The sequence below is a fragment of the Orbicella franksi genome, chromosome 1 (assembly GCF_964199315.1).
Source record: "Orbicella franksi chromosome 1, jaOrbFran1.1, whole genome shotgun sequence".
Lineage (NCBI taxonomy): Eukaryota > Metazoa > Cnidaria > Anthozoa > Scleractinia > Merulinidae > Orbicella > Orbicella franksi.
Window position 1 is genome coordinate 21746616 of NC_138145.1, and position 27527 is coordinate 21774142.

General features: G+C 38.4%; 2 protein-coding genes across 9 annotated transcripts in view; one reads left to right on the forward strand and one right to left on the reverse strand.

Moving 5' to 3' along the window:
- The window catches only part of LOC145497047 (uncharacterized), a 29266-nt gene extending 9069 nt beyond the window's left edge, over positions 1 to 20197 (reverse strand). The window contains exons 1-8 of one of the 3 annotated variants that reach the window (XM_081476847.1): positions 20046 to 20197; positions 19754 to 19936; positions 7420 to 7492; positions 3449 to 3717; positions 2859 to 3095; positions 2021 to 2593; positions 963 to 1190; positions 483 to 747 (exon numbers count right to left, since the gene is read on the reverse strand). In XM_081476847.1, coding sequence (XP_081332973.1) covers positions 483 to 747; positions 963 to 1190; positions 2021 to 2593; positions 2859 to 3095; positions 3449 to 3717; positions 7420 to 7492; positions 19754 to 19936; positions 20046 to 20103 — 1886 coding nt within the window. In that variant the 5' untranslated portion in view covers positions 20104 to 20197. Of the gene's footprint in view, positions 1 to 482; positions 748 to 962; positions 1191 to 2020; positions 2594 to 2858; positions 3096 to 3448; positions 3718 to 7419; positions 7493 to 8189; positions 8372 to 19753 lie in introns of those variants that run through there. The other 2 variants (XM_081476840.1, XM_081476853.1) reach the window with 2 other exon arrangements.
- Positions 8584 to 27052, forward strand: LOC145497154 (uncharacterized). 6 transcript variants are annotated; one of them, XM_081476972.1, is made up of 4 exons: positions 8584 to 11339; positions 11436 to 11573; positions 13268 to 13384; positions 24244 to 27052. In XM_081476972.1, the coding sequence occupies exon 4, from the start codon at positions 26153 to 26155 to the stop codon at positions 27050 to 27052; it is 900 nt and encodes a 299-aa protein (XP_081333098.1). In that variant the 5' UTR covers positions 8584 to 11339; positions 11436 to 11573; positions 13268 to 13384; positions 24244 to 26152. The 6 variants fall into 6 exon arrangements, with proteins under 6 accessions (XP_081333098.1, XP_081333106.1, XP_081333086.1 ...); XM_081476980.1 differs by having other exon boundaries at positions 11482 to 11573; XM_081476960.1 differs by having other exon boundaries at positions 8584 to 11573.
- Positions 27053 to 27527: the final 475 nt, after the last annotated feature.

Consider the following 27527-nt stretch of genomic DNA (forward strand, 5'->3'; position numbering starts at 1 on the left):
TAAACTTAGTCAAATTCATGAAATAAACTCTTATGATAATCATTCTTATTCTTATTATAGTAGCATTTAACAAGATTGTAACTTGAGAGTGCAGTGCAATGTAAAAGCAATTGCCTGAAAACTAATGAGCACTACTTTCACATACCACAGTTTCTTTTTTCTAGGTTTTTTTTTACTTTTACATGTATAACTGGGCACTGTTTGGAGTGAGAGGGTGAAATAAACTAGTGAAATCCTTAAGCATCTGAATTTGGGTTTGTTCTACCACCCACCCCACCCAACCCTCTGGGGGGTGGGGTCTTGAAATTGTGCCCTTTACTTTTCCCATCCACTTGGTGCAATGTCTCACTATTACACGAAACAACTTATAGTACAGTACACTGTGGTCATGGAGAATGTTTAAGTGACAAAAACATCAGGTACTAATTGAACCACAGTCTTTTTTAAGCAAATCATGCAAAGAAATAAATTACAAAACTCACCTGGATTTACAATCGTCAATATTGATTTCACAGGTAGTACCCCTGAAACCAGCGTAGCAATCACAAATGTACCTATTGACCCCATCTCTGCACTGACCATTAAAGCAAGGGTTTGCAGCACATTCATCAATATTAACCTCACACAACTGTCCACCATACCCAGGCATGCATTTACATGAGTAGCTATATTGTTGTGAGACACAAGATGCACCATTTTTGCACTGGTTTCCAAGGCAACTGTCAATTATGGTCTCACAGCTTCTACCTATCATATTGAAGAAGAGAAAGGAGAAAAAACTCTCAAGGATGCTGCAACATGTTCCTAGGGAGTCCACTATTCAAACTCCTGGTGGTCTAGTACTGTAAAATGCACTCTTCCTCATTACTTGTAGGAAGTCTACATGTACATTTTAATCACTTCATGAAATCACAAAGAAAAGCATTAACTTATGATATCCTGAACACCACAAAGAGACAAACCTGTGAAACCCGACTGACATTGGCAGTGATACTGAGCAACACCATCTGTACAAGTTCCCCCATTTCGGCAAGGTTGTGATGCACACTCGTCGTAGTTACTATCACAGTGGGGGCCATCAAAACCTGGATGGCACTTACATTCGTAAGCATCAAGTTTATCATTACATGTCCCACCATTCTTGCAAGTAACTCCTATGCAGTCATCAACATTGTGTTCACATCTTGTACCTTTAAGCAGAATGGAAGTTACTCATGACATAAAGAAACAGTAACATCTGCACTTGTCCAAACAGTTCTCAAACTCATTAGTACCAGTAATTCATCAAATTGAAACAAAGGAAATCATAATGAAGATGATGTTTCATTATCTGATCTCAATTAGCATGGATTTTTAGGATTATATAACTCCAGTTTTTCCTTAATTTAAGTTTTGACTGAGAAGATATATCAGACACTCAAGACAATGTTTTAGCACATTTCAATACATCTTGAAGTTCATCTTAAGTACTTTGCTGTCTCTCTTCTCAGTGTTAGGAAATGCAGTAAAACACAGGCTCTCATGTTTGCTATAGTAGGTCAATCATCATGCAATGTAAATGAACACTTCAGAATTCAGAACTGGCCATGATAATGATTGCAGAAAAAGATCAATTACTTTCTAGACATAAATAATTGTCTTGTGTAAATAACTTTGTCTGAAGACACCTAGTTTCAAAGAATGTGGAATATTGGAAAAGCCAAACTTTGCAAGGTATTACAGGAGTCATTACTTTATGGCATGAGCTCTAGGTCAGAGTTAAGGCATAATACTCAAAGACAATACACCAAACAAAACTCTTCGACAGTAATTTACAGGTACTTTCCTCATAGGATATCGAAACATTTATTTAGTTTTGTAGTATATACCATAAAATTAATTCTATGAAATGAAAGATGCCTCCTCATTAATGAGTTGCATTTTCTGTTTTCTTTGCTCATGCTAATGCGGTAAGGGGCAGTTTAACATTGACCACCCCTGAAAAATAATGCACATAAAGGTCAATTGTCAGGCAACTTACCACTTGTGCCTTTAGGACATCTGCACTGAAACCCATTTTGTTTATTCTCGCAGGTTCCGCCAAACATACATGGATTGCTGGAACATTCGTCAAAATCTTCATCACAGTTCTTTCCAATGTAACCAGGGGCACAGATGCAGGAGTAGCTATTGATGCCATCAACACAAGTTCCATAATGCTGACAAGGGAATGACATGCAGTCATCTATGTCTGTCTCGCACACTTTACCAGTGAAGCCACTGGCACAAGAGCAAGTATAAGAGGCAAGGCCATCAGAGCATGTAGCACCGTTCTGACAAGGATTTGGGTTTGCACACTCATCAATATTTATCTCACAGTTAGTTCCACTGAAGCCAGATTTACACTTGCACCTGTAACTATTCAATTCATTAACACATTGTCCTTCGTTTTTACAAGGGTTGCTGTTGCATTCATTAATGTCCACATTACATGTTTTGCCTGTCCACCCAGCTAGACAAATGCATGTAAATTCACTGACGTAATCCAGGCACTGAGCGCCGTTCTTGCATGGGTTGGATGCACACTCATTAATGGGCAAGTCGCACCTCTCACCTGTAACAACATCACACAAAACCTGTTTACTACATTCCCATTGTTTGCATATTTTTGTTGTATAGCTTGAGGAGCCAAAAATGCCAGGACTAGTCCTTTCTCTTGTAACATACATATACAAGTCAGTGTTATACTTTTCCCCTTAAAGAAAACACACCAACCAACAAAATCGAAAAAAAAAATGACTGAGGAAAGTGCCTCAGCTTGCCCTGCTATAGGCCATACTGGCTATTGGCCTGCATGTGGGACCTAATATGATAATTACCTGTGTAACCTGGTACACACTGACATACAAATGATCCAGGTGTGTTGACACATGTGCCACCATGGTGACACGGTGAAAGACTACTAATCATGCACTCATCGATGTCAGCACTGCAATTTTTCCCAGTCCATCCTTTTGGGCAGTGACAATTATATCGTCCAAAGGGATCTGTCAAACATGTTGCAGCTCCATAACATGGATTGGCGTAACACTGATCAATAGACTGGCACAAAGGACCTGCATAACAAAATGTTGTTTGACATGTGAGTAAGAAACTTGAACAAGTATCTGTCATTTCATTATCAAAGCAAAGCCCTACCACTTTAGGTGGCAAGTACTCTATTTAACTGATTTGTTTTGTCTATAAAAATGTAACTACGAGTACAGTAAGTACATAGGTTGTTGTTGTTGTTGTTGTTGTTGTCAATGGTCGTGCTGTGCAGTTACATGTACATGTGTATGTTACCGCATGATATAAGAAAATGTTTCTACAATTTTGGTGACTTTTATTAACTAGTCCAATCCAAGTAAATAAATACAATACATAGTTAGGCATTAGAAAGTCCAAAAGTCACTCTAGATCTTCTTACCTGTCCATCCTGGTGGACAGAGGCAATCATATTTGCCAACTCTATCCACACAAGTGCCACCACTTAGACATGGGGGGCTCCCATCTGCTTGAGTAACACAGTCATTCTTGTTGATGGAACAATCAAATCCTTCCCAACCAGAAATACAACGGCAAAAATAGCCTCCAAAAACGTCTGTACAAGTTGCTCCATTATGGCATGGATTTGATAGCACTAGACACTCGTCAACATCTGTTTCACATGTGGCCCCCGTGAAATTTGCAGGACAACTGTTAATGAAAGACAATAAATTATGACACACATGTTTGCAAATACCATATTTCCAAGTTGAATATTATAATTCTAGTTCTATGACTCTAAACATGGACTGAACCATGCCATACTAGTAACAAACCTAATTTCAAATATACATAGATAGTTTGGTCTTTTTGAAAATAAAGGGCAGCTTGAAATCAAGTAATTTTAGGCAGTTCTATGAAGTGCAAAATGATAATCAAAATCCAACCAAACAAACAAAAGTTACTTTTAAAATGATTGTCAGACACAGATACATGCATACACATATGCACAAGCTTATTTAAAGTAACAAAAAAAATGCTCGGAAGTGGGTGGTCAAAACTGGAACAGACTAAACCTGCTTATTTACTTCATGGAAATCACATCTCAAGTGGCAATCTTTTCTCTATGTATTAGGAAGCACACAGATTGTACCAAAATGCCTGTCTAAAGTTATGTAACAGAAGTCTCTTTCACTACAACTGCTCACATCTTTCCGTGCCCTCAGGGTGTGAAAGCCTAATTGACTTGTCAAAGCAAGCCATTGAGTTTTAATTTTGACAATGTTTATTTTGAGGAAAAAGACTTCAAAGTAGTTTGAGCCAACACGCAATTACCCTCCAATGTTCTCTTCTTCCTCCAGCAAACATTCTCATTGCACTTCACTCTTAAAGCACATATTTATTAACAAGACAACAAAACATTTGAACAAAACTAATAAGAACAATAGAAATCATGGTTTGCCACACCACCTAGCTGGAATTCATTGCATGAAGTTTAACGCCCTGTTGTGAAAAAAATTAGTCATCTATAAATCCATGGTTTTTGTTTTGCTTTGCTTTTTTGCTTTAGCTCACCCAGTCAGGTTTGTGTTCTGAGCACAACTTTAGTGAGGATTCCTTATTTTCCTACAGACTGTAATACCATTCAGATGGAAATAATGAAAACAACCTTGTCACACCGTGACAAATGGAACAAAACTAAGGACAATTCTTGCACCCTTGAAATAAGCTGATTAAATTTTTAGCTAATGACAATTCATCAGAATATATTATTACATAAATTGAATTAAAATAGAACACAAAATGAAAATATTATCAATAAAAAATAGCTGACCATAAGGGAATATAATATATGGTATAGACTTTGTTTGAGATAAAATGTTTGGCAAATAAATAATCTGTTATGGCCACACACGAAAAGCTTAACTAAGGTCATAATAAATTTGTACGTCTGCCAGTTTTGATCACATTCCTTTTTTGATGATCCGTACCAATCACAGTGAAAATCAAAAACTGCAACATGACTCATAGGGCACTTATTAAAACCTGACAGGCTATTCCCTGGTAGTCACAATATCAAGAGTAGATTTGTGGCCCCCCAGGGAAACATTGACTTTTAGCCACAAATTGCTCAATAGCTTATGTGATCCTTACTGCCTAAAAAAGGCCAAATTTTTGCATCCATACTGTGAAGTACCTTGAAGTCATGAATTAATGAATAAACCCTTATCTATTTTCTTTTCAAAAATGTTGCCAAATCAAAATAACTGCCGTCTGTACATACAAATTACCAGCATCCTTATGGAACATAATCATTACTTACAAACAGGAAAAAAGGCCTAAAATTAAGCCACCAATAAATCACCAAAGAAATACCATTCTGGTAACAAAATGCAAGTTTCCTACCTTGCGTACAGCTGCTAACTAGCCTATGCGTAATCTCCGCATGTTTCATGCTGATCAAACAATTGAGCAATAACAATGAAAGCTACAATTGATTTTAGCCACAGAGCCAAATATCACTGATGATCAAACTCCTAACCATAACGGTTTTACAAAAAAAAATATCAAACAACTTGCTCTCGTGGGTTGATTCCTGGAAATCATAACTGACCATTCTTCTTTGAAAACCTCTATTTTAATAACAACACACAATTAACGTCCTAGTTAACACGATTACGTGGTATCAGACTTTGGTCCTTTGTGCCGTTCAGAAAAACAAAAATGTCCCCAAAATGCTATTAGTTAGCCTGTGAAATCCATGTTTGAATAAGATTGGCTTCATCTTATGTTTAAAAACAACCCTTTTGATCTTTTTCGAAGATTAGAGATTTGTGAATTCACAAAACATGGAAAGATTCTGTTAGAGGGGTGTTTTTACCTAGTTCTCCAGAAAAAGAAAGTATATAAGACTTCTCTTACTAAGCCGCGGAGTTGCGACCCGCAGTTACTGAACCAAAAAAAAAACATTCCGTCTTTCTTTGGACTGTCTCTCTTGATTCGTAAACCATATCAAACATTCCTGGGATGAAACAAGCTACGTAAATAAAGATTATTCAAAAACGCCAATAAAACTTAGGCAGAACTGTCGTTTTCGCAAATACGAATTAATTAACAACTGAGACGAATTACGGAGTGACGAAAGATGACCAAAACAGCGTTAAGGCAAACAGGAAATCAGTTTCGAATTCCTCTTTTCTTTTTCCAGTTTTGAATTTCTAATATCCTTTTACAAAACGATTTCCTCGTGGATCAGACTTATTATGAACATCGATTTTTTTTTGGCGACCATTGTTTTTGGAATATTTATACGACTGGCATGTGGAAACGTAAGAAGGGATTCGTGCAACAACTATTTTAAGCTCAATAATCTTTCGCACTTTATTCCAGACCTAATCCATACGGAGACCAGTTTCTGCCACAATTATAAATCCTGTTAAACGCGCAGGATTGGTCCATTTTGCGCGATAATAGCTAGCTCAGTGAGTAAATACTATGTCAACTTGATCAACTCAAATCCAGTCCAACAATTCGGAAATCGCTTAATCGTTGGGCGAGCTTCTGCGATCACTTTTTGTTTTCTGCAGCAACTAGCTTGTAGCCGTTAAACTGAAGTCTTGAGAGTTCATCAACATAAAAGCCCTGTTAATTAGGCCAAGCTTTAGAAAACGTGTCGACGCACCAAGCAAAGTTTTTCTATATTTGCGCCGCTTCGGGAACGAACACGGTCTGTCACACACATCCGATGAAACTTTTCAACACCAATTTTCAATTAACTATCTTATTTAGTACACTTAAAACGGGTTTATTGAGGACAATTTTATGTTGAATAAAAACATCTGCTACGCTTTCTTAATAATTCATGTTGTTTGCTGCCAGCGACTGTTTAAGAATACCCACAAACATGTGTCATTACCGTTGCTAGTAATGATAATTTTGATTACACCGAGAGGATCTAAAGCTTCTGTTAGCCTTACGCGATAGGAAATCAGCTGTGTTTCCAAATTCCAATTTCTTAACGACTTGAAGGCAGAAAGGCTACCTTCCTTCATAGAGGTGAATACTGTAATTAAGTCTGTGGCATACACACAGAGTTGTGGTTTTTCGGTGCCATTATTTACCAATCTAAATGCCGTGCTGTTCTAGAGGTGTTGAGCGCGCGAAGTTTACGCATTGGCTAAATACAAAAAATAAGACCAAATAAAAGCAAAAAGTACCCGGGAAAAGCTACCTTACTAGAAAATGAGCTTTCGAAGAGATTACGAGACATTAATTTCTGTCTTGCTAAATAAACATCGTTCTGTCAACTAGCGCGGAAACCATGCAGGCAAGAATTCACGTGCCGCACACAATCACGACTAATAAGAAAAGCCGTCTTTAGCAAGACAACTTGACCGAGCGAAAGAAGCATACCTGCAATTGGCCTTTCCCTGGATTTCTAAACATGTTCCACCGTTCTTGCAGTATCCGTTATGACACGTGGAGGCTGCAAGAGACAAACAAAAGGACGGAGTTGAGCCGAAAAGCCGTCAAAAGCCAGGTGGAACTTTTAACAATACGCTTGAATGTTACAAGGTGAACAGAGACAGCTGTGCGATCGTGTAAGCTGCTCCTCACCCACTTCCCTGCTAGCAAACTGAGCAGCTTTCGACAAGCTCAGCCAGCTTTTTAGGGCCACATATTTGCGAAACTCAATTCTGCGGACAAAATTCCACAGGGGATCGTTTATCAAAAGGTTAACCTAATTTTCGTGAAGTACTGGTGCAATGTCCGGCAGAGTCCTGTCAAACTAATGTTAAATATTTTCCCCAGATTCTACCCTTTCGTAACTTCAAAGATACAGCGCAATCTGTGCCAGGTTCCCGTGTTAAACTACGACGAACGTAATTATCTAGGCGAGGTGTAAATATAGCCGCAGTTAGACATAATGAAGTAGCGCCCCATGGAATTGAACCAACCGTCTTTTCAATTACCCAAACGCACTAGATTCTTCTCTTCACATTAGAAACCTCTGTTCAAATCTTCGATCGTGAAATTCCCAAGCAAAAACCGAGTGTGTAGCGCTGAAGCGCGCCAAGGTTCCAGTGAAGTGCATCTTTGAACGCCATTTATCCAAGAGTGGCATCCGACGGTTAATAATATGGCATCAGAGCACGCACTTCGAAAATAACTTTTCGACTTACCAAGCACCATCGGAATGAACACGATCGCTATAACATAGCCCTTCATTGCGAACTTGGCGTTCAATTCCTAATAAGATCGATCAACTTTTGCGCTTCATCGGGTGAGTGGGACATCGAACCGTGAAATGCACAGTATTCCCACGAACGACCGGAGGACTGAGCGATAGAGTTTCACCACACTGAACTCCCTAGCGGGCTTCCCACTGATTAATTTGCATATGCATTTTACTACGCGTCGCGCTCTTTCCTTTGTGGTCCAAGTGGCCAATCACAGAACGCGGTCGATGATTGACCAATGGCACGGTATTTTCTTTGATTTCTGCATTAGTGCCGTGCTCAGGGTCGCTTAATTGTCCCTACTGCCTAATTATCACATCAACTGGTGTAATTTGTGCAGCCAAGTGTACCTACACTTCCATCCTTTTACACATCACAAGGGATTACTTGACGTGGGAAAAAATCCGAGTTGAAGCTCAAGGACATGGGTCATTCCATATGCAAGCAAATTTCGACACAAGTCCTTAGACACATTTTCGCCTCCAGTCGGTCTAGTCATAAGAAGCTTGGCGTGGTACAGATTACATTCGGGGTAATAAACAACATATTTCATGTCAAGACAAGCTCGAAGTGCATGCGCACTGCTCTCTATGTGCTAACTCCAAAAGTCAACTTTTCAGTACTCTTCTATTTTCACTAAGTCCCCTTGTCCTTAGTAAAAAACCAAATCCATTTTATCTAGAGGAGGTTTCTCTCCATTCTACGTTTGTTTTGAGTCGGCTTAATAGGCTTCGCCGTCGTTTTCTCTTTTTGTCAAGGGTCTTTGACAGGGTTTCCATAGCAACTGAAGCTACATCCAAGACGGGAAATTTTCCCACGGCTTCCAGATAAGATATGAACGCACAAACGGAAAGTAATCTATTGTCGTGAACTCGACAAAGTCGTCACCCCGGAAAGCTGAAGGAAAAAAAAAAAATCCATTCTCTGCATTCTGTTAGATATAAACTGTGCACGTTTTCCAGGAATACATTTACAGTTTCCTGTGGAAATATTAAGTTGAAACGAAAACTGATCATTTTAAAATGAGAGACGGGACATTATGATGTTGCCCGCACTTCCTTCTACGGACTACTTAATTTGCTATACAAAAGTGGCGGCGTTCATGTCTAGTTAGCGCACCGTAAGAAGCATAGCCAAAACTAAACATGTCCAAAGTTGAGAGGTTTCAAAATACTGTAAAAGTATCGTGACAGTGTGAATTTCAAACTTTCAGTGCACCTTTTTCCGGTTTTATATTTCTTAGATCATTAAGAATTTGTTGTGAATTGCGAGATTAATGCCAACTTAACTCCTTTGGCCTCAGCACAGTGCTGCATATACAATTTCGCTCCAACACGTGAAGTTTAGCGCTAAACTGAAAAGATTGGGTCGAAGACGAACAACATCAACACAGATAATCTCTAGAGCAAAAAAAGAAATCAATCGAGCAAAAACAACATGAAGGCTACACAAAGCAAACACTGACCCAACCGATATTTCAATGTCCCGAACAATATTGACATAAAGATTTTCACAAGTTAATAAAATTGAATTATGCTGCGAAGTCGAACAATAAACTTCGGACAAAACCGCGTTGGCTTGAGCTCTATTGTACTTTAGGTTAATTGAATGGCCTTCAAAAATGACAAGATGTGATGAATTGACAGACCTCAGATGACGTACGGATTTCACATGCTCAAAACGCAACAAAAAGTTCCGAGCCTTTAAACAAGTACAATACCACTTTAGCTCTTTCAGTAACGTTTTTAGCCCATTTGATTTAAAAGAAGATCACTATCACAACTCCTTTCAGTAGATGCGCATATTTTTATATTATGTATCAAAACTATTGATACTGGTTCATCATACTTCTATGCAACTTTTTGGACGCGTTGTTCTTGAAACATTTTTACGTTATTTATCGTTGTAGCGATAATCACAAGTCTTTTATAGGTTATATTGGCGATGCAGCGTGACCGCAAATTTCAATTTGTCTTTTGCTTGCCTTGTCAGAAAAGTCAATACTGCAAAATAAAAGCAATTTCTTGATCTCAATTTAGTCACGTGATTCAAATCATATGACTTCTTGCCACGTGTCGAAAGAATGTCACCTCCGAAAGGGTGTTACGGGTGTCATAATTGTCAAACAGTACGCGTTTTGGATTCCTCACTGAAAAAACCATGTGCTTTTGAATTTTCCTTCCGAATCCACCCGCCAAAACAACACTGAAGAACTCCTTTATTTTTTCGGGTGACTTATCACCGAATGCTCAACACACTTGGAACACAGCCGAGGGCTACAAGATGGCGTTAACAAGTTCAGGCAGGACTTCAAATTAAAAACGGCTGCAGTTTACCGTCCATAGTGGCTAAAGATGAAATGTACTGTACTTAATTATCAGAACCAATAAATCTTTTGTTGCACTTTGTGTTACGGACTAATTTTCTTCAGTCCCAAATATACTTGTTCATTGTTTTAGTTTATTGGCGTAATGTGATGCCATTTTGCATTGAGAAATTGGTTCTTCTTACGCCTTCTCAACACCAGTTTCATTACTGTCCTCGATTATGCATTCTCAATTCAAAGTTTATGATAGTCTCGCCCGAGGGAACGGAATTCGAAATTAACGAAGAAAGCAGAGGAAGGGTATGTTTTCGAAATCTATTCTTCTCAATTTGTATCGCTGTAGCGGCTGGTACAGCCGTTTTCTAAAATGTTTCCATAAGAGAAGAAAAGCTTAAAAGTTCCTTTGAAGACACACAAAAAGGTGTTTCGACAAGCGGCATCGTGCGCTTAACAATGGAACACATGATCAATTGAAAGGACACTCGATCGCGACCAATAGGAGCGCACCATGTTCCTTCCATAAACAAGAGTTTCGTTATCTCCAGGGAGTACAAGTGTTTCTCCTGCTGGCTGATGAAGGCCAGTGGAATTAACTTAACAATGTAGAATGATAAACACGTTGTATCCATGGCCGGCTAAATGGCAAAAGCCAAAAGTGTACAAATGACCATCAGGTGAAATAACGTTAAACAATAAACCCGCTCATACAGTACGCGCGTAAAGATTGAAAACTGCCGACTCGCTGTCGACAGGCTGCTTCAAATAAGGTACAAGCTGCTGCACGCCTTTTTTTTTTTCTTAAGGAAGAGCATAAGCCTCCAAGAAGAGGATTTTAAAAGCGCATGTAAATTGCACTTTTTTAGTGGTGTAAGAAGCACTATCAGAGGAACCATTTGTGACCTCCATCAGGATGGATGACTTTTCAAGCCAAGCCAGTTCAGATGTAAAGAGTTCTTATTCATTTTTGTGAGCATTAATCTGAGGAGTCAAGCTGAGGCAAGGTACGTCAGTTATGGTTTCAGAAAGAGTTATTCGTTTTTAGTCCAACGGGCTAACAAACCCGGGAGCAACCTCAAGGGGTTCTTTTCTGAAGTGCTGAAACCGACCATGTTAGCAAAACTGATCTCTGCTAATAGTAAACCAACAATGCAGCTACACGCTAAGCTAGCTAATCTGTGTGAAATTTATGAACAGATTTTATAAAACATGCAAATAGAATTTCAATATATATATGGAATTTGAAAACGCACTTATTTCTTTGAGCCAGTCAGGATACAGTAGCGCTTGGCTAAAAAGCTCAAAGCATGATTGGAAAGTTTGGAAGCGTTTGCACAACAGGTATATCAGCAGCTAACAGTACTGGATGGTTGTTTTCCTTACAAATTCAAAACACTTATTTGTTTTTTTTTTTCCTGCATGTAGTCGCTCGCCCGAATTGCAGAGTCATATCTCGTTTAGTACTTGTTGCGCGGGACTTTTCCCTCCAAAAATCAATTTACAATTGAATACATTCCGACAAGGCGTGTTCAACTGCTTCCAAATTTAAAATATTCATCGATTCGTTCCCCTTCACTTACGGCAGGTGGCTTAATGAAACAACAGAATACCTTTCCTAACAAACAATTGTTTCAACAACCTCTTCGATAACAAATCAAGGCGTCACAAGCCATTTTAGTGGCACCCAATCGACCTTCCCATCCCATTTTGCCGGCTGGACTTCTTTCTGAACCTAGCGCAAAAAATGAGATTTTGTTTATTTTTGGCTTCGTCAATGTTCATGTTTTGTCAATAGGAAAGATCGGTCTCGTCTTTGATCAAGTCTTTGTTTGTATAGGTTCAGCGGGAAACATACACGGGTTGCGTGCCCGTTGATCGCATGCTATTGTGGTAGTAATATTGTTTGTTAACGGTAATACTGCTGGTGACCGTTGAGGGGCGAGGAGCAATTCAAGTGCATGACGCAAGTTTTTGTTGCACATTCACGGAACGTTTTACTCATACCATCGAGCAACTGAAAACCCACGACAGTCTTTGGTCTTTTCTACAACTGATTACAGATTCTCACGCAGTTATAATTAGTATTTTGTTTACTTTTTTTGTTATTACGCATCTTGTTGGGCTTTGACTGATGAACTGCATCGTCAGCCATTGTTCTATTGAAGATGAAATAAATAATGCATTCTTTTTTTCGCCGGTCTGTATACCAAGTCTATAAGCAGATATAAGCATCACTTGTCATTGCATGATTTATGACGTATTTATTGCTAGTTACTGAAGTTTGTGGAAAACACACAGTCTTTAAGTTCAAAACGCCCCCGAACTGTCGGGTTTGTGAGAGCTTGTGAGAGCCGCCTACGCCAAAGTCACCATCAGTTTGTAAAATGTGTCACTTCCAAACATAATTTTGATTGTTCGTCTGCCCCCCACCCCTTTTCAAATTAACAATTGAGCATGACTAAACTGCTAATTAGGATAATTCTCTCGTTTATTTCGACTTATTAAGCGATTGTTGTCTTTCACATTGAGTTTTGCGAAGGAAATGTCTCTCAACGGTGTTCTCGTTGCCTCAAGTGCAACTTAAGTCATCCAGCATCTTAAAACATATAACATTACAAAACGTGCTTGGTTACCACAAAAACAAATTCAAAATTTATGATTCCAATATATTAAACAGAGTGCAAAAACCACTTTGCAGGAAGCTACTTCTCGTCACGGAAGCCACTTCAGTACAAGAACCAATCAATCAGATGAACGAGCTAGAGTGGTGAATGACAGTGGTCAATCACGTCATCTTGTGGTCAGCAGTGAGTAGGTTTGTTTTAGAAATACAAACGCTCTTTCACTCCCTTCGCTTCCTTTATAGTTCTTTTTTTGGGACATTTTGTTGGCCTCACTATCAATATAAGTAGCCTGAACTTACCAAAGCGACCATAAACTATTTCCGTTGAAGTCATTAAGCTAATTTTTTAATTATTGCAAATTGGTACTCCTCTCTGACAGTGGCCCTTGAACGCGCTCTATCTCAATTTCAAAGAGGGAACATACTTGCGCTTAATATCAAAGCACACGCTACAGAAAGGTTTTTTAATGATTTCATAGTTACCTTAATAAGCTGACACAAACAAAACATTTGATTTAGATGGTTGCCATGAAGCCTTCACCAGCCAGGTATAAATATACTCCGTAAAGTTCAGCAAAGAGTGTCATGTAAATTCTAATATAGCGTACGTATTTTCTATTTTCGTCAATATTTGTAATATCGATTTGAAAACAGATTCAAGAAATATTTGGTTCCCTTAGTTATCGATATAGGGGATTGTCAGTTACTGCCAAAATCCATCGTCCCCGAGAGTGGTGTTGCTAAGAAACATGCAAATAATGGACAAACAAGATTCAGAAAATCACTAAATCAGAAAAAAAAAAGTAAGAATTTCGTAGATTTTATTAGAAGCTGAGGGGGGGGGGGGGGGGAAGCATTTACTGTTTTGAAATTACAATACAAGTTGAAATGTAAATAGAAAAAAATAAAGTCAATGTAGTTCTTCTGCTTAGGTTAGAATTAGTTCTGCGTGTGAATTTGAGAATATCTCTCTAATATTCCCCAGTTTTAGTTGGAAAATATTCAGTCATGTGATGCGTTTAGACCAATCGCACGAGAGCAAAAATATTTGATTGACCGCAATTCATGATAAACGCTACCGTATAACAGTATAATAGTTACTTTTTACGACTCACAGGCAAGTAAACTGAAAAAAAAGGACCAAACCCTAACTTCGTTTATTTTCAGCTTGGATAAGTTTACAAGCAATGCTATAGTGACAAGACAATCAGCAAGCTCTTTCCCTCAGATAGCTTTATGGATACGACATGTACTTAGCAAAATCTCTATGCGCTGAGTATAATGCTAGACAAATCGGCATCTAATTACAGTTTTGATTTGCTACTCTATTCAGTTATTGGTTGAATTTCGTCGAAATTCGTCCTATCGCCACATCAATGAACTAACATAAAGCTTAAGACAATCGGCTTTGAGAATTAATATTGTTATGTAAGGGTTAATAACTTTGAGCGAAGGCCGAGAGAGGGGAAAACAACAAGGTTGTCAAAAGACTGCGACATTTTCAGTCGCGGAAATGTTTTTCAGAAGAAACCGTCAGATTAACATCGTTTTCTTTGTTTCATCAGCGCATGCGCGCGTTCAGTTTTCTGCCACTTCCACCCCTTTTTAAGTTTTTCCGTTTTCTAGATGTTCCTCTCCTGTACAGTCTAGAACGTTTATTTTTGGAAACTCTTAAAAGAAAGCCGACTTTCATCAGCATAAACATGACAAGCATTGGAAGCTGCAATCTTCATGGCAGCCAAGTCTGATGATTTCTGGTGCCAAAGGTCGTAGCGATCAGCTTTCTCACTTTGACAGGCGCTCTGAAATAATCCATATGATTTCTTTGATATAAATGAGCTGAAAGATTCTACGAGTCCTCCAGTTAGATTAAGGCTAACTCATTCGCACTCTTTACAGGAGCAATCATCATGATTTATATATCGTAGTCAAAGCTTTTTCCGGCTATGCTCCCTTCCAGATTTAATATTGTTTATTTACTTCATTCTTTTGATTCTTTTGCTCGAACACGCACAGTCTTGAAATTTTTAGTGGAAGCTTCTTAGCTGCTGTCTGATACTTGGCACGGCTCGAAAGGAGGCGGAAATCTTGTTATCTCTCTTCCCATATCAGGTGTACTGTCCTAAAAAAAATCCTCTAGACAGACTAATCTGAAAGGCCTGCATTTAAGACAACTGCTTACACATGTTAGCTGGCGAACAAATAGCTTTATCGCATAAGGAGTTTTCCAGTGTGTCAATTAATTAAAACAAGCAAGATATTGAACGCACGAGAAGGAGCACAACTGATAAGGAAATTCTTAACCTCTAGTTTTCCGATGTATAATTCGCAAGTGTGTGTGGAAATGCGGTCCACAATCTGTTTTTAGAAAATACAGACCAGACTTTGAAAAATATAATCAAAAACTATATTTTTTTTTCAAGAGTCCAACCGGTATAGCAGAAATTCATGAGAATTGATGTCGAAATTAGTCAGAAAGAATTGAAGGGCCTTAACGTCATGTAATCAATATTAATACTGATCACTTTCAATTAAATTGTCCTACTTTAAGCAGGGTGGGGTTTTTATTAGTTTTACTTCTCAAAACTAGCCTTTAGATACCTTTTCTGAAAATAACAAAAGCCAATTTTTAGATTGCGAAGTTGTTCAGTTCTTTCAGTTCTTTTGCTACAGTCTCCAAGACTTGAGAAGCCATAATGACAAAAGCGCGAATCTTGTGTCAGCACGGATTAAAGACCTTGGACCACTAGAAAAAACATGAGCATGTATCATTCCTGCATGGCTTTCTGTCTCCCTACAGATAATAGATTTCCATAACAATCTAGGCCATAGGGTTATCTGTCCACAACTATCAGCCCCATTAAGATTGCAGAGCACACCAGTAATTCTGTGGTTGTTTGGCCTCCGCATACACACATTTGCCCACACCTGACAGTTCAGTCATTTAACATGCTACTCTGATAATTAATCGAAACTTCAGTTACCGAAGTTTCGACCCTGTTGTTATTCGAAAAAGTTTCAAAAGAAAGTATTAAAGAAATACGATGAATGTTGCAAGAGTTAAACTCAGACAAATTCAAGAATTGAACTGATTAAAAGCATTGCTGTTGTTTGACGCCACGTGGAAAGTAGCATGCGGATAATTGCTATAGGAAAGAACTCCTTTGTCTGCAGAAACAGAACAACAGGAAGTACAACTGAAAGCAAGGTCAATGTTACAAAATGGTTCGAAAGTGAAATAAGCTGTGGAGGATGTCGTGAGATACGGATGGTGAAAGCGGAAAAAGTAACTCGTACAAAGAGGAACAAGTAACTCATACTGAAAGTGGAACAAGTAACTCATACAACTGCGAAAGTATTTTGTGTAAAGAGGTTGAACACTGATTTAAATTTTTTCCATTATTCGTCACAGTTTAAGCATATGCATGCTATTTCAGCAAGATCTGTTATAGTGACCCATATTCCTCTCTGATTCCTTGACAAAACTCGCCCTAAGGAAATCGAATCACCAACAACGACATTTGGAAGAGCAGACGGTTTTACACAGGAAGGTTTTCAGAAGAAGCTACCAGAAAGGCAATCTATTATTCTAAAGCTTAATCTTTCAAGGCCAAGAAAACAAATATTCATATTCTTGAAAATTCCACGGGTGAATAAATATTTTCTTTATTTGATCCCTGTATTCTTTTTATTTATCTCTGTCGCAACTAAACTCCATCTATTTGTTGATCTAAACAGACTAAATCTCGTGTGAGGAGTAAATATTCTATTATGTTAATGCGCTTAGTCGGTCGTAACTGTTGAATTAAGGTCGCGGCGGCTGGGTCCGGATTTTAATGACTAAAATTAACGTCGATAAGACTAAGTTGTAACATGGCGGATTTCAGTTCTTTTAGACACGAACTGTTAGCGCGATGACCAGGAGCACGTTCAAGGAATAACTGATTAAGAAACGTTACTTAAGCCGGTGATCTCTTTGTGCGCAAGCGATTTTCATGGAAATCAGGCACACCTCAAAACCCGCTTTGACAAGCCCGATAACAATGGATGCCACAAGGCTCATTCTTTTTATATCAAATCATAATTCATCATGACCTCTCGCTGTGCTCTCGGGCTATATGTGGATCGAGTTTATTTTTGCAACCGAAAAAAAAAAGTGCTAACAAATTTTGTTTCGCGCGTGGACAGCGCTATGCAAGATTCTGCCTGCGCAAATCTCAGGCGCGCTACCAATTTCTTGTTTTCATGGAGCAGGCTTAACTCAATTCCATGACAATTCATCTATAATTAGAACAATGCTTAGTCCTTTTTAATAACGGCTTTCAATTTTCTGAAAAGCATTTCTCATTAAATACTGTGGCTGTTTTCATTTTTATGCAAACACATCGCACCCCATAGGTAAACATTTTTGATCCTTGAATATGTCGGAACAATGCTTCTTTTTTTCTCTCTTTCAAATGATAGCTCTGGGAATCAAATGGAATGCTAAGCTTTCAGCTACCTTACTTTTTTGCGAGAAATGTGCAACAGACAAATTAATTTTTCGAGCCTTTTTACGTAAGTACGGTGTATAATTGCGCAAATTTTATGAGTAACGCCGACAAGAAGTCTCAAAACTCATCAAGATCTATGGAGCTGCAACAAAGAATATGTAACGAAAGAAATACAAAAGAGAAAATTAGCTGTCCTTATTTACATGTGTCAGCTCAATTTTACCAAGATGAAAATATTGAACTTCATCAGTGGTACAAAAATCTATGTAAGGTGTTTGCTTTGGAATGATCCAGTCATTAAAGCGGCCGACAAAGTTTGAATCTAACGCTGCGCGCAAATCAAGGAAGAAGTCTCTTTTGTTCCGGTAAATTAGTTCGCATATAAAACGAGTTTTATTCTTTTCACAGCTTCCACAATGGTTTCCATAGAACAAATTGGGAAGGAAAAGAGTTCTGCTTTCAACTTTCCAAAGTAACACATGCCCGAATGGTTCGCGATTTTTTGTCTCGGAAGAGAGTATATGACTCTATGACAAATGACAATAAAATGGTATTTAGCGTTCACGTCAAAATTGCCAAAAAAATCGGCCACGGGCGGGTACAAGCGAGGAGATATCAGCACGAGTAAATAATTTTCAAAAGAATTTTGTTTAAAACTTGCGGTATCACAATGAAGTAAACTTCACTAAAGAGATTTACACTTTTAAGGAAGATTAAGGGAGTTGGCGAATTAGCGTCAAGGGCCAAAATTAAATTTTAGTTGAAAGTTATCAAAAAGAAATATGCGTATTATTCAAACAGAAGCGTGCGTACACGTGCCAAACGTCAAAGTTAAGCTGGTTTTATGTCAAAACGATACAAAGGCTGATTTTAAACGGCCTACGCAAGCCCTCAATGTGCGAGTTGAGGGGGCGCCACTCGACACACAGACAAAATTTAAATATCCCTTAGTCTTGTAGGGAAAACACTGCTTTGGGAACAGCTGTTGATAACAAGAGAATTCGCGGGAACCGGCTCACAGCTAATGAATAATTATCAATCAAGCAGCTTTTGTGATCATTTTCTTGTGTCCTTTGAATGAAAGATCAAGAGTCAGCTTTGCCACAAAATCTTCAACCTTTTCCACTAAGATTCTATCTTTTTGACAATAAAAGGAAGGAAACTCGGGGTGATTTGAACGAAAGAGGTCTCGCTTTACTCTCAGGTCGCGAGTCATGTTTATCAGTAGTAATTTTCAATCGTCGGCAATACAATGTTGTCAGATAGCGAGTGGAAAATTAAACGTAAATGGCTTGCGGCAATTGGTGCAAAGTGAAATCGAAAAGTCGTCATTGCGGCAGATTAACAGGTGTATTTTAAACGACGAACAAAATTAAAATAAGACTCAAACGAGGTTTCATTGATCCACTCATTCATTCATTCATTGAATCACAACAGATCATACAAAACTATCTTACTGGAGATAATGATCTCGGGAGAGAGAGGAAAAAATAGCTGACGTTTATCTGTGCGCGGAGCTAGTGAGAGAGAATAACCGGGCAACTATGGCTGATTGTGTAACGACCGGTGGGTCATTCCTTGAAATCGCAGTAATGAGGTTAAACTGCAAATGCAAAGATAAATCCATAGGATGCCTTTCCACTTGAGCTATTTACCGATTAAGACCTTCAGTACTGTGCAAGTTAACGATCCAGAAAGAGAAGAGAATAAACGTCAGCGTTTATTAATTTCGCGTTTCTTGGATTGGCAAGCAAATCATTGCTTAGATTTAATCGATTGATGAGCAGATTGAGATGACGCGACGTCCCATCATTGAGCACGAGATGGTTTTACTCGGCGTATGCGCTAGTAAAATATTAATTTATCGCGCTGATAAGGCAAGCTAGCTCGTCTAAAATGAGTTTATTCTACACCCTGTATGTATGATTTCTTCCTGAATGCATGCAGAACTGGATGACAAAAAAAAAAAAAAAAAGAAAAGAAAAAGAAAAAACGCGTAGGCGATGCGCGGCGATCGAACGATCGAGTGAATTTTCACAGGTTTACAAAACTCAGTATTTGGACTTACTTGGATCTATGCAGATTTTACCACAGTGTTCTGTGCACGCGCAGATCTCGTTTGTCTTGCACGCTTTGTCATTCTCACATATGGAACTGATACAGTAGATTTTAAAAAGCTGTGGCGCGAGTCTTGGTGGACAGTTATTGACTCGGCCCTCCCGTGACTTGAGTCGTTTGTAGCGTCCGGCGGCTGGAAAAACACCAAGTAAATACCGGTCACTGGTTATGATATGAACAACACTGGGTGTACACTCACGCTCACCAGAAAAATCGACCAGAAATCCCCTGTTCAAATTTACCTGCCTTGCCATTAATGTAAATCGTCAGAAAACACACAATATTCAGTATATTCCACATACTGCTCGCCGAAGCCCCATCAAGGGGGAATTCCAACCGGCAAGTGCAGATCGTTCTCGACGAAATCTGGCTTGCCGACTCCACATAGTCAATGGCCAAATGCGTTCTGACAAGGAGCGAACATTCAAAAACCCAGAATTCAAAACTTTGAGTAAAATTGACTTATTGTGTTGTCACGTGACCGTCGCAGGCCAATCAGAGCTCGCCCCCGCGCGGAGTGTAGCAGGTGGTAGGTCGACTAAAGTGTTTTATTTGCCGCGAATTTCTGCCGGAACTTCAAGAAACTTAGTGTGAATAATTAAGCGAAAGTAATTAATCGTTATTAGATGGTTTTGTTTCGACGATACATGTTGCGCGTGGCGAACACAATCGCCATTGTTAACCAGGTGGAAAGGCCACGTGCTTCGTATGGCGCCCGCGAGCACGGCTTGGAGACCGATTGTAAGTACAATGTACTTGTTTAATGGACGTTTGCAAACAACATACTCCGTACACAAAAGGAGTTGATCTCTAGCCGAGGAAATGAGCTTTAAATACTCAGTTAAAGGATTACTAAGAAGAGGTAAAGCGCTAACAATTTTCTAAACTGTTTATTTTTTTGGCCCTTTTTGACTCGAATAAGAAACATTGTTTTCTTGAAATGGTTTCAATTCTCCATCGTTTTCCATTGACAAATATTAAGTGACTTTCCTCTTCGCTTGGTGAAAACATATTGATTTACCAGAACGACGAACAATTACCGGCCATTGAATGTGCACTCTCTTGAGTTTGCACGCGCTCGAGACGGGAAGTAAGGGGGAAATTGTAAATTGCCTCTTAAGAGACTCTTGAACAATTCTGATGCCCTGAGATGATAGTTTATATATTTGCATAATCATTGTGCGTGGTGTTTCTTGAACGCAAGGATTCCTTATCTCTGTTCACTAGAAAAAGCAACTTAGTGATACGTAAATTTTTGTTCCGATCTGGCAGTTTGATTCGACTGATTTGAGTTGAACACTCACAACAGATCAATGTCCATACCTCTTTCTACGCCTCAGTAATTAGTAGTAGCAGCTGTTGCATTTGAAAGAAAAAAAACTTTGTGATTCGATTTGAATTTTTTAGCCGATGTATGCTAAAATGTTCAAATAATGCTAAAGCGATCAAGAAGCGTAATAAAGAGTCAATCGTTCTCTGAAAAGGCTGGATCCGGTAAAAGCCGGAGTGTGGCTTAAATGTAGTTGTAAGGAAAATTGAAAACAAGAAACAACAAAAAGTCTTCTTAAACGATTTCGATCAGTCAAGATTGAAATGTCTTTAAAATCAAATTAAGCTAAATCCTGAGGTCATTTACAACAAAGGAGAGTTTTCCATCTGCTTGGATACTCGCCAAACGTATCCTTAACCCTGGAATATTCTATCTGTCTGAGAGTAATCCTTATATAAGGACGGTCAACTTTGTACGTTCAAATTAATATAGATCCAGTTTTGACAATGAAAGATGAAACATTTTAGAACAGCATGTCCTCATGAACAGCGATCGTGAATTACAACATCAATGGGTTTCATTCAAGCTATCTGTTTACAACGATTCAGCACAACCTTTGTTGTGAGTGGCACTAAACACATGTGAATGGAAAGAAAAACAGCGTAATATACTCTGATTAGGTTCTTTAAATTGTCTACGATTTATATTATATTGATCTCCATAAACTATTTTTTAAGATTATAAAAATAATTAAAGAAGAATTTAAGTTAAAAGTCACATGCTAAAAGAGATTTTGATACAACTTTATTAAAGGAAACAAAAAATACATAATATAATAGAACAGTAACAGTGGATGAGGAAGGTGGACAGCGTGTAAGAAAGCGTCAATTCAAGAGCTTTAACAGCCTTTCAAAGTTTTCTAAAACAAAAAAGATACCAGATAAAAAGTATGCACGACAAATGTAACTTTAAAACGTGGATCAAAGTATGAAAAGACTGAAACTGAGGCTCGTCAAAAGCATACAAGCAAACTCGTGCATCGCGAAGTGACTACCAACTCAGCAGGGCCTGTAATACGACCTTAAGAAGTTACCAGGCTATCATTATTGAGTGTGAAAATAGATTTGAAGAGATATTAAGCTCTTGCTTTATTCTTGCAATGAGTTTCTTTTCGCCATATTGTTTTGCTGTTTGCGGTGGATCAGTATCTATTGTTAGGTTTCTCTTCTGAGTGCCGTGAGGTATTGTTTTCATCTTATATTGACTGCAAGTTTTACGCTCATGATAAAATTCCGAACGCCTCAGAAGCATGGTCAATAAATATCGGCTTGTTTTTCTCCGAATCTTACCGAATAGTTTTCTAAGAATCTCTGCTTTGCCAGTACAGTTGTTCCTAACGAAGAAAACCGAGGTTACTTTTCGTTTTTCTTATTTCGCGTTTAAGGCTTTTGTGCATGGAGGGCAGGGGGTAGGGGAACACCGTGGGAGGTGATTACATGGCATTCGTAGGCTAATACTGCAAAACAAAAGTTTCGTTCTTATCTTATTTACTGGCCAAGATATAAGTCCTCCTTACTAGTGTACATACAGTTGTTATGGTTCTAGTCAGGAGAATTTGATTACATGATCATACAATTTATTCGTTGCTATCAGTTGCGTTTATCTCGACTGATATCGAATGAAACAAAAACCTCACAAAATAAGTTCTGAGCTTGCTTGTTTTGAAATGCAGTTTAAGGAAGGATGGAATATTCCTACTTTCTCTTACAACGAGGTACTTCATTTGTAATATATTACAATAGGGTAAAGTCGTAAACGCCGGCTTGGCCATGTTTCTCATGTCGAAACACGCGCCTGCCTGGGGGTTATACAGGAACACAATGCATGTTTTGCAGATATTGACTGATTGACAGACTTGGCAATACAGTGGGTGGCATCAGAGTGTGCTAAATGGTAAACCTTTATTTTTTCAGGGTAACTCTGTCAGCTCTATAAATAAAACTGCTATCAGTAGAGGCCCTAAATGTTCGCGGCCGATACAAGAGTTACATAAAGAACCAAGGTCAAATGACAAGAATAAAGGAACGTGACGAAGTAAAGAAAAACAAAAGAACTAAACGATAGAGCAAAATACAAATGAACGAAAGAAAGTGCAAACGATGGAACAAAAGAACATGCAAACGATGGAACTGACGAAACAAAGTATAGACAAACAAACGAAGTGAAAAATGACAAAACGAAAGGAAAAAAGAAAGAAAGCTCGAAAAAGAAAAAAAAACAGAGAAACAAAGAAAAAACGAAAGACAACACTTATATACATTAAAACAAAAATTGAAGGAGGAAAGAAAGGAAGTATGGAATGAGGAAAGAAAACAGAGAAAAAAATCACAAGAAAGTCATACAAGTATCTCAAACCTTAATAGCGGTATTGCATGGCGATATTTTTGCGCTGCACAAAATTACCTTCAAGTAAACGCAAAATTTTCCATTGTAGTTCACAAATAAGTCACAATAGAGCGAGGGATGGAATCATCTTTTTAGTCAGTTGAACGTACCGTTGCGCCGTAAGATTTAGTCAGAAGTAAGAACAACTGCAGGCAAGGATCAGTAAAACCATCAAAAACTTTGAATATTTTGGAAATGTATTCCTAGTGTCCCTGGTGAAGTGCTGTACTTACAGAGAGTAAATCTCGTACCTCGTTAACAACGTTTTTTAAAATGACCAAAAAATATATATCGTTCAACTGGTCTAGAAAAGATACTTCCAGCTTTTTGCTGTCTGCCTGTTATTAGGTTAAAAATGAATGATAATAGACCTTTTTACCGATACGGTGGCCATTTTGAATTCCGTTGTTTCAAATAGCTACTGTGGGAATACATACTAATCTACCCCCTGAGCATCCCATAATAGCTATTGCAAACAACAGAGTTCAAAATGGCCGCCGTCTTAGTAAAAAGGTCTATATTATTGACGTATACATGAGGCTTACAAGATGGGGTTGATAACTGATGGTTACACACGTCTTAGAAAATTTCCCAGTTTTCTAACTAGAACATTTCAGTAACTGTGTTATGCTAAGTTAAGTGCCATTTTCCTGCTAATTATTGACAATTCCCAATTACACATAAAACAATAACTGAGAAGCACAAAAATTTTTAATGTCTTGCAGGTATTACTACAGCCAGATCCTCAGTTGAAACCAGGAATGCCGGGACAGAGAACACAAGAGACTTAGAGGACGTCTTTTCAGATTCAGTGATGTCAACAACCAAGAGCAACCAAAGAGCCTTCTTTTCAACATTTGACGAGCTATTGCCAACATTGAAGTGACGCTTTTGTGAGGAAAGGTGCTGACGGCATGGACAAATCTTTGAACGCGGTAGTGGGTTTTATCCAAGACGTGCGGATTTGAAAAAATTAAACAGCCGGGCTTGTATAGATTGTGCGCTGAATAAAGGAAACATAATTAAATTATTCAAACTTTAATCCAAGCAAATAAATGAGAAGCTCTTTCTGTTTTAAAAATAGAGGTTTCAATACGACCACAGATTTTACATTTGCTATTCGTTTACCATCAAGTAGCACACGAACAAAGGTTAAATTTACATTGGATTCTTCCAAAGTCACTTTGTGATATGAGTGCAAGATTAAATAAACAAAATTTAAATACAAAAAAAAAAAATAGGGAAAGCTCAAATAAAATGGAATATAATTGCAACAAATAAATGTAGTCAGAGATGGTAGCTTAATTCAAACTTTGTGGAATCTATCGATAACTAATCAGATGGAAGACTTATAGGTGTCACAGGATGTCTGGAGCAGGATGAAATCAAAAAGTTCACACGCTCTCGTGCACTCACAGCTATTTATTAATTTTGTCAGACACCGTTCAGGCGTTGTTGAGAAGCCTAGTATTGAGTGTAATAAACAGAGAGGGACAGTGCACATAGTCTTCGGACCAATAATTTGCTGACGCAGTGGCCGTAATCATATGATCAGCTTTCAAACCCTCTCACGTGTTTCCCAGCATTCTTTATAACTGACTTCACTTGGAAGAATCTGGATCTTAATCGAGATTGGAATTACATAACGATAACAAATTTAAATTGAAAAAAAGCACTGGGGGGCGTCTAACGCAGTAAATAGCTCCTTCAACTGACAGAAGAGAGAAAATCTGGTGACAAAGAGACAAAAATTGTTGTAATTGATATATTGTATATCATTTATAAGTCCCTTATTTCGTTCATGGGTGTATCTCTAGAATGGTGTTCAGGCGCTTTTGGATGCCACCATCTCCACTGTTTCTTTATAATTTAAAATTTATTGAAGTATTCGTTGTGGAGAAAAGTATAGTGTCTTGCAAGAAGAAGTTGGGCAGCAGGAAACTTTTAAACGACGCTTTTTAAAATTTGATAAGGCAAACAAGAGTTCTTTTTCGGACACGTTGTACACCATGAAAGATGAATTTTCGCGATTATATTCGCAACCAGACATAATAAATAATTCAGCATTGAACGCGAATTTTCTTTATAACGTCCCATTGAGTTTAACCGATGAAATAATTAAAACACAAAAATGGTTTCAGTATGATAGTTGACATTAAACGAAACTTTGTTTCAAACCAAAATTAACACTATTGCGGCTGTGATTTGTATAAGCAAATACAGTCTGTTATTATCAACATTATATTTATTTTGGTCCTGTACGTGTATGATACGTCTGGCTTTCAGACCGAAGAGATAATAAACACAATGCAATAAGCTGATAGGTGTTTAAGAAGGCCTATGCACTTGATTACGCAATGCAAAGCACTTGTAACTATCTTATCTCGTGTAGGAACGGTTGGATTTCGTTTCTTAATGGCGGATGTGGCAGGAACCAGTGTTGTCGCTGCAAAATACTGCATGTTATTTATGCCAACCACAGTCCACGTCATTTTGATCGTGGTATGATTTCTTAAGAGAAGTGGACGACCCCATAGTAATATTTCAATGCGTTTCGCTTTCAAGGGAACTAGTTGATATGTCGATGTGATATCAGTTCATTTTTTGTCAGAGACCATTGCAGTTGTTCTAAACATGTGGAATGATTTCTCGAATGGCTATGGGAAGAATGGAGAGAGGAAGCCATCAAGTGGAAATCAACGACTCAACGATCATGTCGAATCAGAAGTGTTTAGTACGAAGTATGGAAACAATGGCTTCGGCAATCCTCTCTTTAATAGCAAGAAAGAAAACTCGCAAACTTTTGAAGACTTTTTGGAATTCAACGGTCAAGAAGTCCTTCATTTGTACAAACTAACAGCTTGGGAAGAACGTTGTCGACAGTTCTCCAGTAATGATACTTTGCCATTGCCTCAGAAACTGCGTTTAGGATGCGCTGTTGAAAACAACGATAGCGTTGATGGCGAGAGTTACATAATCGAAAGTTTGGGTTCATTTTCGTCACCTGCTGAGCACGCGAGCGGTACATCAAGACACGATGAAACAATAAACAGCGGCCCAGAGAACAATCCAATCTCTGCAAGGTTTAAAAATCAGCGGCGAAAAGAAAGGAAATCATCTCTTAATGCCTTATCCGTATTACCACCACTAGTAGAAGAAAAATACAACAGCAGTCCTGCACCAGTAATTAGGCGGAAGACTATTGGTAGTATTGGAGAGAGAGACCGCTTTGAAGTGCCTGATATAGTTTTATCAAAAGTAGATGATGCGCATAGAGATACAGAGAGGTTAAAGCTGCCCACGATAGAGCCGAAATCAGGCCATCTGCAGATGTCGTTATCTTCATCGGATCCAAACAGACTAGGTCCTCCTAGCATCCTTGGTCCTTTTAAGGCCTTTAGGCCACCTGTACAAGCGCGTTCAAAAGATAAGAATACGATAGATAATGTTCGATTGCCACAGTTGAAAACACAGAATTCCAGCTTAAGAGCAGATGACGAACAGGAAAATGGATTTGAAAACCCGACCCAATAGTATTGAATCTCTTTTTTGGGCCTGCTACACTTGGAAAACCGTCCTGCATAGCTCTGCTTTGGAGAAACTTAAACAAGTACCTAAACAATGGTTTGATCTTTCTAGCAAGAATTCATAAATGGAAAGAATTCATTGTCAGGAAGTGAGGATGGTCGGCAATGGATCTGTGGAAATGACACTGTTGGTACTCCTTCGTGATATGGGGTGGTGAATTTTCTCGAATTTTCCGCAGAGCTGTTCCACAGTCTCACAGTTTCTTTTCAAGACTAGGAAAGTCTCGAAGTACCGATTTGTTTGCTTCAGTTTCGCTTGTTTTAAAATGTTTCGAGGATATGTCGCATTTAAAACACTTTATTTTGAAGTCTGGGGCTCCTAATTTTAAAAATTTTACATGTCTCGGGTTCGCAAAGAGAAACGCTCGTCTCGCCTTCTCGCAAAGTCTCACATTTATCATTCACCACCCCTATGATAGTCA

Coding starts and splice junctions, on each gene's coding strand:
- LOC145497154 (XM_081476960.1), top strand. CDS start 26,153: ATGTGGAATGATTTCTCGAATGGCTATGGGAAGAATGGAGAGAGGAAG.